Source organism: Photinus pyralis, unplaced genomic scaffold (genome assembly GCF_008802855.1).
Source record: "Photinus pyralis isolate 1611_PpyrPB1 unplaced genomic scaffold, Ppyr1.3 Ppyr1.4_LG1, whole genome shotgun sequence".
Taxonomy (NCBI): domain Eukaryota; kingdom Metazoa; phylum Arthropoda; class Insecta; order Coleoptera; family Lampyridae; genus Photinus; species Photinus pyralis.
The window spans coordinates 56,503,168-56,515,515 of NW_022170249.1; the positions used below are offsets into that span (position 1 = coordinate 56,503,168).

General features: G+C 35.4%; 2 protein-coding genes across 5 annotated transcripts; both read left to right on the plus strand.

Annotated features, from left to right (window-relative positions):
- The first annotated feature begins 1,671 nt into the window (after positions 1-1,671).
- LOC116172610 (3'(2'),5'-bisphosphate nucleotidase 1) lies at positions 1,672-8,564 on the plus strand. 4 transcript variants are annotated; one of them, XM_031489872.1, is made up of 6 exons: positions 1,672-1,947; positions 2,962-3,116; positions 3,166-3,285; positions 6,666-6,803; positions 6,856-7,146; positions 7,236-8,564. In XM_031489872.1, exons 2-6 carry the CDS (start codon positions 2,991-2,993, stop codon positions 7,491-7,493), a joined length of 933 nt encoding a protein of 310 aa, XP_031345732.1. In that variant the 5' UTR covers positions 1,672-1,947; positions 2,962-2,990; the 3' UTR covers positions 7,494-8,564. The 4 variants fall into 4 exon arrangements, with proteins under 4 accessions (XP_031345732.1, XP_031345724.1, XP_031345718.1 ...); XM_031489864.1 differs by lacking the exon at positions 1,672-1,947 and adding an exon at positions 2,526-2,616; XM_031489858.1 differs by lacking the exon at positions 1,672-1,947 and adding an exon at positions 2,630-2,787.
- A 151-nt stretch (positions 8,565-8,715) lies between these two features.
- LOC116172636 (translin-associated protein X) lies at positions 8,716-10,724 on the plus strand. The gene is made up of 5 exons (XM_031489883.1): positions 8,716-9,215; positions 9,515-9,625; positions 9,675-9,921; positions 9,973-10,415; positions 10,467-10,724. The coding sequence occupies exons 2-5, from the start codon at positions 9,610-9,612 to the stop codon at positions 10,658-10,660; spliced, it is 900 nt and encodes a 299-aa protein (XP_031345743.1). The 5' UTR covers positions 8,716-9,215; positions 9,515-9,609; the 3' UTR covers positions 10,661-10,724.
- Positions 10,725-12,348: the final 1,624 nt, after the last annotated feature.

The following is a 12,348-nucleotide window of genomic DNA, read 5'->3' on the forward strand; positions in this document are numbered from 1 at the left end:
GGCGTTCCATAGGAGCCGACGAAGAAATTGTAGTGTTGTACTTAAAAAACAGTTCTCTTATTATTGGATATTGATCCAACATAAGCAAGTCCATAGGCATCACTAAAACTATAGAACGATACAAAGCTGATAATACAAAATTTAGCTTTTTTACATAGGTTCAGAAATGCTTCAAATATAAAATAGAAAATACCTTGAAAAATCTATTTCAAATACAAAACATAAAATCATTTTTATAAGTTTATTTAAAATACAAATGCCTATTTTGGATTTTAAAAACCTATTTAAAATAGATTCATTTGAAATAATTACCCAGCTCTGACTTTTGTAGGGAATTTCGGTGGCCATGTTTAAACGTTGCCGTGTTGATTAAATTTCCCTACTGTTAGCGTACGTAGAACCCAATATGGTAGAACCTACCTTGGAGTTAAGTGAAAAAAATTATCAAAGTCCTCGTGTGAGATCGAAGGGACTTCAGCGCATTTTTGTGTGGCAGATCAGTATTCTATTAGCCACTTTCGACTCAACCATCAATAACAGATCTTGTCGAAGGCTACTACATTCATTAACCGTTTCCCACTTTCCGCGTGCACCCGCAATTCGCTTTTAAAGTTAAAATCGTGTCGGGGGCTACCACATTCCCTTTGACGGTAGCCACTTCCGACGTCCCGCCGTTCACCCGCAATTCGCTTCTAGTGGCGACACGAGAAAGAGAGACAGCGATTCGAGATTTACGAAACGTTAAACCGCGTGAGTTCGCAACGGAAGGTAAAAGGCGCCCGAAGTTGACTACTTCTCGAAGACGCGCGCGCGCGCCCCGCAAAAGGTGGTTAATTTCGCCCCTAGGACAAAAAACAAAATTCCGCCACGCAGGAGTTGTGCGTGTTTACAACATCTTTCAGACGACACCAATTTGAAAAGAATCGGACCAAAACTGTAGTAGAAGATAGGAAAAAACTGAAAAACCTTCACGTTAGTATACTACGCTCGAGGATGACGCCCAGATGTTGCCAACCCCACATCATGTAGCCATGTCCCTAAGGTTGACAAATTTCACGGCCAGCCAGCCAAAGTGAGATTAAAAGCTACTTTTTACAAATAAATTTGCAAAAATGCGCTAAAAACTAGTTACCTACGTTGGTTAGTCGAATTTATTGCGAGCATAAACGTATGAGATAGCCAGATTAAACAATGGTTAGCAGTGGCGGCTGGTCCTAAAGGGCACAGGGGCACGTGCCCACTCAATCGCCACGGTAAACAGCGGAAATAAATTAGCAGATCAATCAGTGAATTATTTCTATTTGACATACATTTACATTTTAATTAATAATTTTTATAACGGATGGTATCAAACTTTCCTTCCGTCCTTCCGCAGCAGATTGGATATAATATGTATCGCAAAACGCTTAAAACTTAAATCTGCCGGGCACAGTCTGTGATGTCCGGACTCGCGAACATCATTTGCGTGACCTTGGGTAACTTCGCGTACGCGAGATTTAAATGCAAAGTTGCGGGCACGGAGCTTCGAGTTCCCAGTACGCCTGTAATACTTTCTTATGTGGTGTGCTCTTTTTTATTGCGCGCGCGTATGTTCGTTCGTAATTAGAAGTGACGTTCTACTGTTCTGTTATTGTTATAGTAGTGTCATTAATTTATTATGATTATTAATCAATGATGGTGGATGTGGGGTAGATGGGTTAAAAAACATCGCGGAGAGGGCAAAGAAACACGAAAATTCCGTTTCGCATATGAATGCCTGTATGGATTTCAGTCTTTTAGGCAAAACAGTGCTTATTTGCGACATTTAGTTTAGTACAACAACGAAGAAGTGGAAAAAAACCGTCATATTTTGCGCCGGTTAATTATGTGTATTAAATTTTGCGGGGCCTTTGAATTGGCATTACGACTTACGAAGCCATGATGAAACATCGACGTCGGATAACCCAGGTATTTATGTAGGCTTAATTAACTTCCCATCGGAATTAGACGGCGCTCTTGCGATGCATATGAAAGGGTCGCAAGCGTTTAAAGGCGTTTCAAAAACTATACAAAACCTCTAATCACCAACAGATGGTTGTAATTCTTCGGTATGTGCTCAATGGACAAATTTTTGAACGCTTTTGGTCATTTATTAAACCGGGTGGACATAAAGCTGATCTGTTAGCAAACGCATTGCTAAAGGAATTCGATACTATTTTAAATTTAAATTCTGCTACGTCTACGTCTGATGTCACTTCGAGTCTTAAATATAAATTAATCGCTCAAACTTACGACGGTGCATCCGTTATGAGTGGGAAGGCAAAAGGTGTGCAAGCGATTATTAAAAAAAGGAAAGACTTTGATAACAAGGTCATTGAAGTATTTTCCCGTTTAAAAAATAGAAAAATGGATTTTATGTACAAGACATAGGAGGCAAGTTTTTACTTGTGCCCACCCTCTTTCAGCCCTTACGAGCCGCCACTGATGGTTAGATAATAGAGGTCGAGTATTAAATTAAAAATTTACTGTCGTTCACATTGTGCTTGTGATTTCAGTATTTTAGAGCAACGCATATCGTACACGTAGACACAACAAAAGTGTGCCGTGTCCGTGACATTGCAGATCCACAGCCTGCTGGTAAAATCATATATATAAGAGATATATATGGGTAAAATTGACTTTTTAATTTAGACAATCCATACTTATTTTCTGTGCATATTTTATTTATTGTTTTCTTAATATAAGTGTGGTTTTATTACTAAAAATTGTGTTGGACCGGTATTACTCAAGTTTTATAGATTCTAAAAGGTAGATATAAATCTTGTTAAAAAAACATTTTTATTGAATGTTAATGTGCAACATTATCTTTATTCATAATTTAATGATCTTTTTAATATTTACTGTATGGTGATGTAAGTAATGACCCAATATTTTTTCACAGTTAACCCCCAAACATTTTACTAACAATGTACCTTGTTGTAGCTGACAAGCGTTACCAAAAAAACATAGCAATGGCAATGGCACAAAGTGTGCCACTAGTTCTTAGGCTTATTGCTTCATCGGTGACTGCTGCTACTCGTGCTGGTAAAATCATTCGTGATATTATGAGTAGGGGCGAACTGGGAATTGTTGAAAAGGTAAAGTGTAATAGTCCATTTGGATTGAACGAACTAATAATTTTAATAGGGTAAAAACGATTTGCAAACTGAAGCAGATCGATCCGCAGAGCGCTGTCTTATGGCTTCATTGTCACAGCAGTACCCAAATCTGACAATTATTGGGGAGGAAGGCGGGAGTAGTTGTGAGGTAAGTGCCAAGTCATTTGGTTTTGATGAAATTTGTCATCACTGATTATCTAGGTACACTTAAAAAGATAAATTAAAAGCAAAAACTGCAGTGTTTTTAATTGTTTTTACTGTAGGATAAGTGAATTATTCATTATTTTAGGCTATCATCACAAAAACGTTGATTTTGTGGACGCTTTTGCAGCCATAAAGTTTAACTTTATTGTACGCTTCTGTCAAACTTTACTTTATTGTACACATCTGTCAAACTGTACCTACTTATTTGAAACTGATGTGTGAGAAACAGTAATCTGTTTAATACAAAGCGTCTATCTGGTCTAGCCCCATCAAGGATTGGGCCATCCACGTGCGTTTTTTTCATTTTCGGACTTGTAGGAATGTTTCACACTATTTTGCATAATCACAACGTTCACATTTAAAATTATAGTTTGACGTTTCAATCTTTGCTGCTTGCAGACCTTTTTGAAGTGTAGAACCAAAACATGAGGAAGATGTTATTGCTTACATTATTATGCGAAGAATCACCAGCAATTAAACGAGAACACAAGTAGCTACCTATACCTGCCATCAAAGTAGGTAATCAGGTTTCTAGTAATTGTACAGCATGTTAACTATAAGGTCTTGGAAGCCACAGTTACGAAGGACCTATTGCATTTGACATTATTAAAATCTTGTGCAATGGAGGAAGTTGCGATTGTACTTTTACTCTCAAACGCCAGCTCTTATATCATATATGGCTTAGGTTCGCAAGCTTGCAGCTTCCAAAATTTCATCCTGAACTGTCGCTATCACCCATTTTGATACGCACAAAACACACGCAAAGATGCTAATTATAATTTATTACATATGACAGGAATTGCTTTGTTTTTAATTGTCTAAGATAACTATGATTTTCAGAAAAAATATGTTTATGAGCAAATGTTTGAATTCTTTTTTGATGATCGCCTAAAAAATGTTGTGTGCACCTTGGCCAAAAGTGATTTGTTAGGCCTCATCTGAATTGCGGCCTCGGCTACCGCCTCGGCCACAAACAGCAGCTTCGGCCAAAAAAGATCACTTTTACGGCCTTGGTACACAAATAACTATTTCGGGAGTGTACTATTAATATGCTATGGATTTTTTTTGGAAATTAATTGATTTTTATAGTGGGGGTTAATAATGACAATTATTGCTTGGCATTGACAAATAGAATGGTAAACTTTTTTTACTTACCACACTGAAAGAAATTTAGATACTTCATGTCAAGGTTTATGATTGAACGTTGTAAACATAAAAAGTACTATGACATTCAAAGTATTAAAAATAATGGAAAATGCACCACCACCAAGGAAATATGTGCCCTCAGTTAATTAGTTTTGGATCTAACAAGTATTTAATTTCAATCTATGTAACAGGTATTTCATAAGGTTTACTAAAATAAAACAACAACCTTTTTCTCTGTTGTGGATATTAAAAAAGAAAAACATTAAAATTTCATGTTCTTCATTTTTGCCTATTTACCTAATTTATTTTTCATCTCATTGTCTTTTTTTCTGCATATACCCAAGGGTATACCTTTCTCCTTCCACGATTCCACATATGTTAAGAATATGGTTACACAATCTACTCTCGAGCGTCCTTTACGAGGAAAAAAAATTTAAATTCAGTTTTCGTTTTCTAATTTTTTCATTCTCCTAGAAAGGGTGTAGGATTCCCCCATTTGCATTATAATCCAGAAAATGTTTTTAAGGGTGAAAATCAGTTTTGATTAGCACATTTTTTAAGAATTACAAAAATTTGTGGACATCCTTCAAATTTTTTGTTTACAAGACCACACGCCTACCCACCTCCCTGTACTTACACTTCAAGCAGCGTGAATAAACTACTTCCTTATTACATTTTGCAATTGAAATTGAATTGTGCTAATCAATTTCCAAAATTTAAAATGACTGCCATGTTGTTGTAAATTTTTTGTAAAAACGTTTTGTAATTAAACTGTTGATTTCAAAAAACCTTGGTAAAACCCTGTATTTATGTCCTCACAGGAAACTGATCCATGGTTCTGGGCCAACTGTACATTCTGACTAGTGATGTGATATTACAGGTTTTTTTTAAGTGTGTAATATTTCGTGTAAAATTACCAATTGTATTGGTATTTTATGTAATTTACCATTTGTTTTAAAAAACTGTAATTTTACAGTAAAATTATCAGTAATTTATGCCTTTTACGTAATTTACAAATATTTTTGTATAATTACCTGTCATTTATGTTTTTTTTTTAATATACCATAAACCTTTTTGGATTTTGTGGATGTTTGAAAACAAAAACACTTGTTAAATTATATATTTTGGTGTATTAAATAAAATACCCTAGCATGTGGGTATTTCTCCATCATGCGTATATTTATATTTTTTATTTTACTCAATGAACATTTTTGTTGTTTTGTTGAAGAGTTTAGAAGAAAGTCGTTTGGAAGAGGGAGAAGTTTCAGATCGGGAATTAGCATCTTCATTAAACCCTCGATTAAACCAAACTAGATTCAACTTGTTCATTCCCACTTGCTTCAAATTAATATCGTCATTAATACTAACCTAAAAACCAAAACAACGCTACAGCGCAAACTGACGAATACCTTGAGGATCTTTGAATTTGTCTAAAAATTTACTGCGCATCCCATACGTGTTAAGGTATCCATTTTAAATAGAGGTCAGTGGCGTTCTTTTGTAAAACGTAATCCTAAGAATCACAATCTTAAATTCATGATCGCGAAGTAGCCGAACGAAAGTCTCTTTTGACATGACTGTTCGATATTATCAAATATTATTTTTCGTACTTCCGAGACTAAAATGACAACTTCACTCCATTATGACAAGGACTGAAGTGTCACTTTTTGTCCCGCCGGGATTAAATTTGGACGAAAATCCCGGAAGGATGAAATTACTAACAAGGCAATTTCAGTAGGTTGTTCCACATTTTGTATGCGGCACTACTTCTTAAACGCATCGTACTGCTGCTCATATAGTTTTTTGAATTTCGGTGGTATCAATTCTTTACCTACATTGGCTGCTTTTGATCAATATCAAATACACCTTTGTCACCCACCACCAAAATTATGACACTAGCAATGACAGTTTCCAAATTATTTTTGTTACCATAGCATAGGGATTGTCGTACCAACGCAACGTTCCTATGGTAACTGGTTAATCAGCGATTTTTTGAAAGAACGCGTTCTCTAACTCCATACATATTAAGTGTTTCAGTTTCTGAAGTACGAAAAATATCGTATACACCTTGCGACTGAAGTAGTGGTCTTAATCCCTCAGGTAAATTATGGCCCGACCTTCGGGATTAAAAGTACTACTTCAGTCCCGCGGTATATAATATACTATTTTTTCATTTAGGTCCCAAGTGATTGGATCGTTACAGACTGCGATCAACACGTACTGTTACAGCAGTGTCCATCAGAATATATTGACGTGCCTAGCAGTGATGTGACAGTATGGATTGATCCACTGGACGGTACCACCGAATATACGCAAGTAAGTTTGGTACAGCTGCAACTCCACAGTGTTCATGTTATTATTCTAACAGGGCTTATTGGACCATGTTACAGTATTAGTCGGTATTTCGGTTAGAGGCAAAGCTGTCGGAGGCGTTATACATCAGCCTTATTACAATTACAAATCGGAAAGTGCAGATTTGATGGGTCGTACCTTATGGGGCTTGGTCGGACTCGGTACTGGGGGTTTTCAACCAGTGGCACCGCCCACTGGGAAACTTATATTGACCACCACTAGATCGCATTCGAATGATTTGGTGAATATGGCACTTGAGGCGTTTAAGCCAGATGACATTTTAAGAGTGGGAGGAGCTGGGCATAAAGTAAGTTATGTAAAAGAACTAAGAAACCGCCACATGACAAATTGCCCCTTTTATGCTAGCAGACTTAATTCGAGAAAATTTCTCTCTAGGTCCTATTATTAATGGAAGGGAAAGCCCATGCGTACGTCTTTCCGAGCAAGGGATGTAAGAAGTGGGACACTTGCGCACCAGAGGCCGTATTAACTGCAATGGGTGGTAAGCTAACTGATATACACGGCGGGGCGTACGAATATCATAAGGAAGTGGAACATCCTAACCTACGTGGAGTTTTAGCGACTGCACAAGGAGTAGATCATAGTGCGTTTGTAAAGAAAATACCACAAGAAGTACGTGATGCTCTGTCATAAGTTGATGCATTTCAATTTACCTACCATTCCGCATTTAAATCAATTTTGCGCATACCTACCATTTTAACTGTAGTAATATGTCGAACTTTAGTGAATTTATATGAACCTTATTACTTCACCAGGGTAACTAATGCAATATACCATATTTAATTATATTTTGCCCAATAATTAATAATACAAATAAAAGCGGATTACAAATGTACTAAATTAACAGTTGATCCCCACATTTTGGATTATCACTTGTTCCTGGTTGGAGTAAAATTGATTGTAGGTAATATTTTATATTTAATTCCAGGTCCCCACGTTTGCTAATGTGTATGGTTAGACATATAAATATTATTTCGAGTTGCACTTTGGCAGCTATCCTAAATGTGGGGTCGATTATGTTTATTAACAATAAGCGATCAAAGTGGTTGAAGCAAACAATATTTGAAAACTTAAATATTTAACTCGTGTAAGTTCATTTTAATTAGCAAGAAAATACAACACAACAATGGTTCAAATATGGCATCTTACCTACTTTATCGTTTGTATGTAAGTGGCTAGTACAAGGTCATAATTCTTCCAATGTGCCAGTATGTTTCATAACTGTGCACAAGATTATCTATAAATAAAGTACAATTATTCCTTCATGTGGTCGTCACCGCATTTCAAAATTAATTAAATAAATATAAAAACACGCACAAGAAACGTTAGTGTAGCTTTAAATGGCGAAAGATTTTACTGTTTAGATATAAGTCTAATTGTTTATATGTGATACAAATTGTAACTTGTATAACTATTAACTTCGTTAGTAATGCAGAGTTTCCGAAATAATATTAGGGTTTAACAAATGTCGTTATTACTGCGGGTCAGTAAATTTATTTTTTCAATGGTTACATATATTTACTTAAGTATTTATATTTTTAAAGTCTAAATGTAAGTTGTATTTTCCTGTACAAGAATTCCATAAAGAATTTATTAGAATGAAACTACCTAAATTGTAAAAACACGCACAAAATCTGTGTTACATGTGTAAGATGTCTGTGTAACTCGATGGATAAATTATTAATAGAAGTAAGTAAATAATTACTTGTGTAGTATATTTGAATTTGTCTCTCTTGTGCAACTTCATGTTGGTAGGAAAGGTGACAACATGGCCTAAAATCGCCTGCACTGCACCAAAGAATGACTGTTGTTCCAAAAACACGGATTGTCTTTTTTAACTTTTGTAGAATTACTGCTTTCTCACTGTGATAGAATTGCCTTATACTAATCCACAAACTCACTAATAACATATAACACACCTTGCAACAAATTTGAAAAAGGAATGCTAACACTAGTAAGGGATGCCAACATTTTGTAATAATAAGCAGAATACTGATTCGGTTGGAGTGCGAAATGTTCCTATATCTATCTAGGGACTTTGTAATGTGGGTGCAGCAGCTGTAATAGGTGTTCGACTTGGGCATCAAAAATTTTTATTTTATAAATTTTCCAGTATAAGAAATTGTATGCATGTACCGCTTCATAAGGAAAGAAAACAGAACTTATATTCGAGAAAATAATGTTGCCAGTTCTAAAAACCGTCGCTGTGGAGCACGAGAGGGTTAGTCTCAGCAATATCTACCTATGTTGAAAAAACTGGTGCTCTGGGGGCCGTGTCGGTTTTTCCGTTCAGCGAATAGACTGAAAAATTTGGTGGGAGAGTGGCATTCGTAGCCAGAGGCAAAACTACGTTAGGTAAATGCGACAATTGAGTAACAATTGTTTTTCAATGGAAAGCTCCTGTTACTAATGGCCGTTTGCACCGACAAATTTAAGCAGAGCTTAGCTTAAGTGTAGCTTAAAATCCATGGAAACGATTATTGAGACAATGGTTGCCATGGATATTAGGCTGCGCTTAAGCTAAGTCCAGCTTAAATTTGTCGGCGCAAACGGCCATAAGTCGCAAGTCCATGTTACAACACAATCAATGAATACCACCATACACCCTGTACATTATGTTATAAACGCCCTGTACATTAATGTTACATTTGCAGATTGACGTTAATTGTTTTGTATAACCTCAATTCCGCTTTGTCCATGATAGTTTGCAGATCAATCGTTTTGAAAAAGGATTAAAAGAAAAGAAACCATGTCAGGAAGTAAAGGTACACGTTAACCTTATACTATAACCATGTTATAAAATAATATTCACAGGACCTCATCGCAGAGGAGGTTACAATAAGTACAGGAGTGATCATTCGAAGCTAAGTGCGAAAGACAAAACCAAAGATCTGGAAGAACACTTAAATGAGAATAATCCTGTATACCAGATGTTTAAAAATTATGCTGTGGAGCTAGATTCTAAACATGATCGCTACGAACGTATTGTTAAATTATCGAGAGACATTACAATAGAGAGCAAACGAATAATATTTTTACTACATAGTGCTGCTACTGATTTGTATGCGCTCTCATTTTTAATTGCTACCTTAAGTAATTTGTTTTGATTTAGGGATGACAAAAAGGAACAAATTTATAAAGAAACTGATTTACGGCTGAATCAATTGACTGAGAAGAATTTCAAGCAGGTTGCCCAAGAGCTCCATGGTCAAGATCACTACTTGTATATACGCGCGTACACTGCCGGTTTGCAGGAGTTTATAGAAGCATTGTTGTATTATCAGTTTTTACGCTACGGCAATATTGAGCATTGGAGAAATTTGGATACAAAATTATCCTATCTTGTACCTAACGATATGACAGAAAACACGACTGAGACTGAAGTACCGAAGACTGAATTAAACGTCACCATTCCCCCGATCGATTTCTTCCTTGGTTTAGGTGATTTTACTGGCGAGTTAATGAGACGATGCATTAACAGCTTGGGATCTGGAAATATTGAAGATTGTTTTCGTATATGTAACTACGTTAAAGACATTTATACAGGGTTTTTGGGTATGTAAAATCTTCACTTTGGCTGTAGATACTTAGAGTGCGAATTTGCAGGCATTAACACCTCGGGATATAAAGAAATTGGTCGAAAGGTGTATGTCTTAAAACAAAGCTTACAGAAAATGGAGTATGCCTGTTATACTATTCAAGTACGAGGCAGTGAAATACCGAGGCATATGCTGGCAACTGTAATTAACACAGTTGCTAATTCAGAGATTAACAATGAGGAGGATGAAGGATTTTATTAACTGTTTGTTTTTGTAATTTATGTGTTTTTTTTTGTTTTTTGCACATTAAACTTAGTAAAACTGAGGTAAAGTTATTTCTATTAGGAGTACAAAGTCCAAAGCGTAAATTGGATTTTACTCAATTTCAAGAATTTAGTGAATTGTTCAGACTGAAAAATCAGTAAAATGCAGGGAAGCTTTAAAATCCATTATTGAAAGAGCTACTGTCTTCTTTAAATTTGTCTGAGATCGAGACATTTAACTGCATCCCATTATCTATTCGCTTAAGAATTCAATAAGTTCTTAAAACAAATACATATAAGCTTTAAGTCCTTCTAAACATGTTTGCCAATTCCTTAAGTAAAAATCATTACAAACTTAAAGCGCCCAATTTAAACTGTCTGCAGTTCTTTTCGATCACCCGATATAATCAATGTACGTACTGAACGCGTCCAGTAGTTCAATTATCCTCTGTCACCTCTGAAAAAGTGACGTAATAAGAAAAATAACCTAAAATCTAAGGGGGCGTATAGATACAAGATACATCCGATTTGTTTAGAGAATTTTTTAATTCTACCACAAATTGAAATGGTAAATAGAACACCACTGAACAACATACTTGGGGTGTTTACCTTAATCTTGTTACATTTGTATTAATTCTAGATTCGTTTCATTTTAATTCAAAACCGAGCAGGCAAAACTCGCCTCGCAAAGTGGTACATGAATTTCGATGATGATGAAAAGCAAAAGCTCATTGAAGAGGTACACGCTGTAGTCACGGTTCGTGATGCTAAACACACTAATTTCGTTGAGGTACGTTGCTTATTACTTTGAATGTACTATTTAACGAATTCTTTATAGTTTCGTAATTTCAAAATAGTCTATCGGAGGTATGCCGGTTTGTACTTTTGCATCTGTGTCGATGTCAATGACAATAATTTATCATATCTAGAAGCTATTCACAATTTCGTCGAGGTGTTAAATGAATATTTTCACAATGTCTGCGAATTAGATCTGGTTTTTAACTTTTATAAGGTTTACACAGTTGTAGATGAAATGTTCTTAGCGGGTGAAATTAGGGAAACTTCACAAACAAAAGTTTTAAAGCAGTTGCTAATGCTTAACTCGCTAGAATAAACGTTAGTGTAAATAAATATCTTATAAAGGGATAAGCTAAATAAAGATTAAGACTTGTTTAAATATTGTAAGATTGTATAAATTGAATTACTAAACACATTACCATTATTTCTCTTACTGTGTAGCAGCATCAATGTAAGGTATTGTAATGTTGCTGATGTGCAATATGAGTGTGCAGCTTGATGTTGGATTTTTATCCATTAAATAAGTCATATCTTGTATAAATGTAAATGACTGATACAGTTTTAGTGGTTGGACTATTTCTCCCCTAATTTAGATCATGTTTAACACATTCATCATTACATTCCAATAAAGTGGGCGACATCTTTTTATTTTTTAATTGGCTAACCGTTTCCTACAATATGTACCTACTTACTATACAGTATTTCGATGCTCAATCTTGGTCTCTCAGTTAAATACCTAATCTAATCGAATTTGGATTTTGGTGAACACAGTGAAACTTGTACATTATTGAAATACTTTTTTGTGACAATAAACAATCGTTATTGTCATTAATTGATTTTAAGTTTTAGCATTAGCTTTTGTTTGTCATAGGCGGTTTTATTTTTCAG

Bases quoted from the DNA above. Each gene is read 5' to 3' on its own strand.
- LOC116172636 (XM_031489883.1), top strand. The intron at 9,922-9,972 runs GTATGCGCTCTC...GTTTTGATTTAG, and splicing joins CATAGTGCTGCTACTGATTT to GGATGACAAAAAGGAACAAA. The intron at 10,416-10,466 runs GTATGTAAAATC...GCGAATTTGCAG, and splicing joins CATTTATACAGGGTTTTTGG to GCATTAACACCTCGGGATAT.
- LOC116172610 (XM_031489853.1), top strand. From the start codon at position 2,946: ATGTACCTTGTTGTAGCTGACAAGCGTTACCAAAAAAACATAGCAATG. The intron at 3,117-3,165 runs GTAAAGTGTAAT...TAATTTTAATAG, and splicing joins AACTGGGAATTGTTGAAAAG to GGTAAAAACGATTTGCAAAC. The intron at 3,286-6,665 runs GTAAGTGCCAAG...TTTTTCATTTAG, and splicing joins AAGGCGGGAGTAGTTGTGAG to GTCCCAAGTGATTGGATCGT.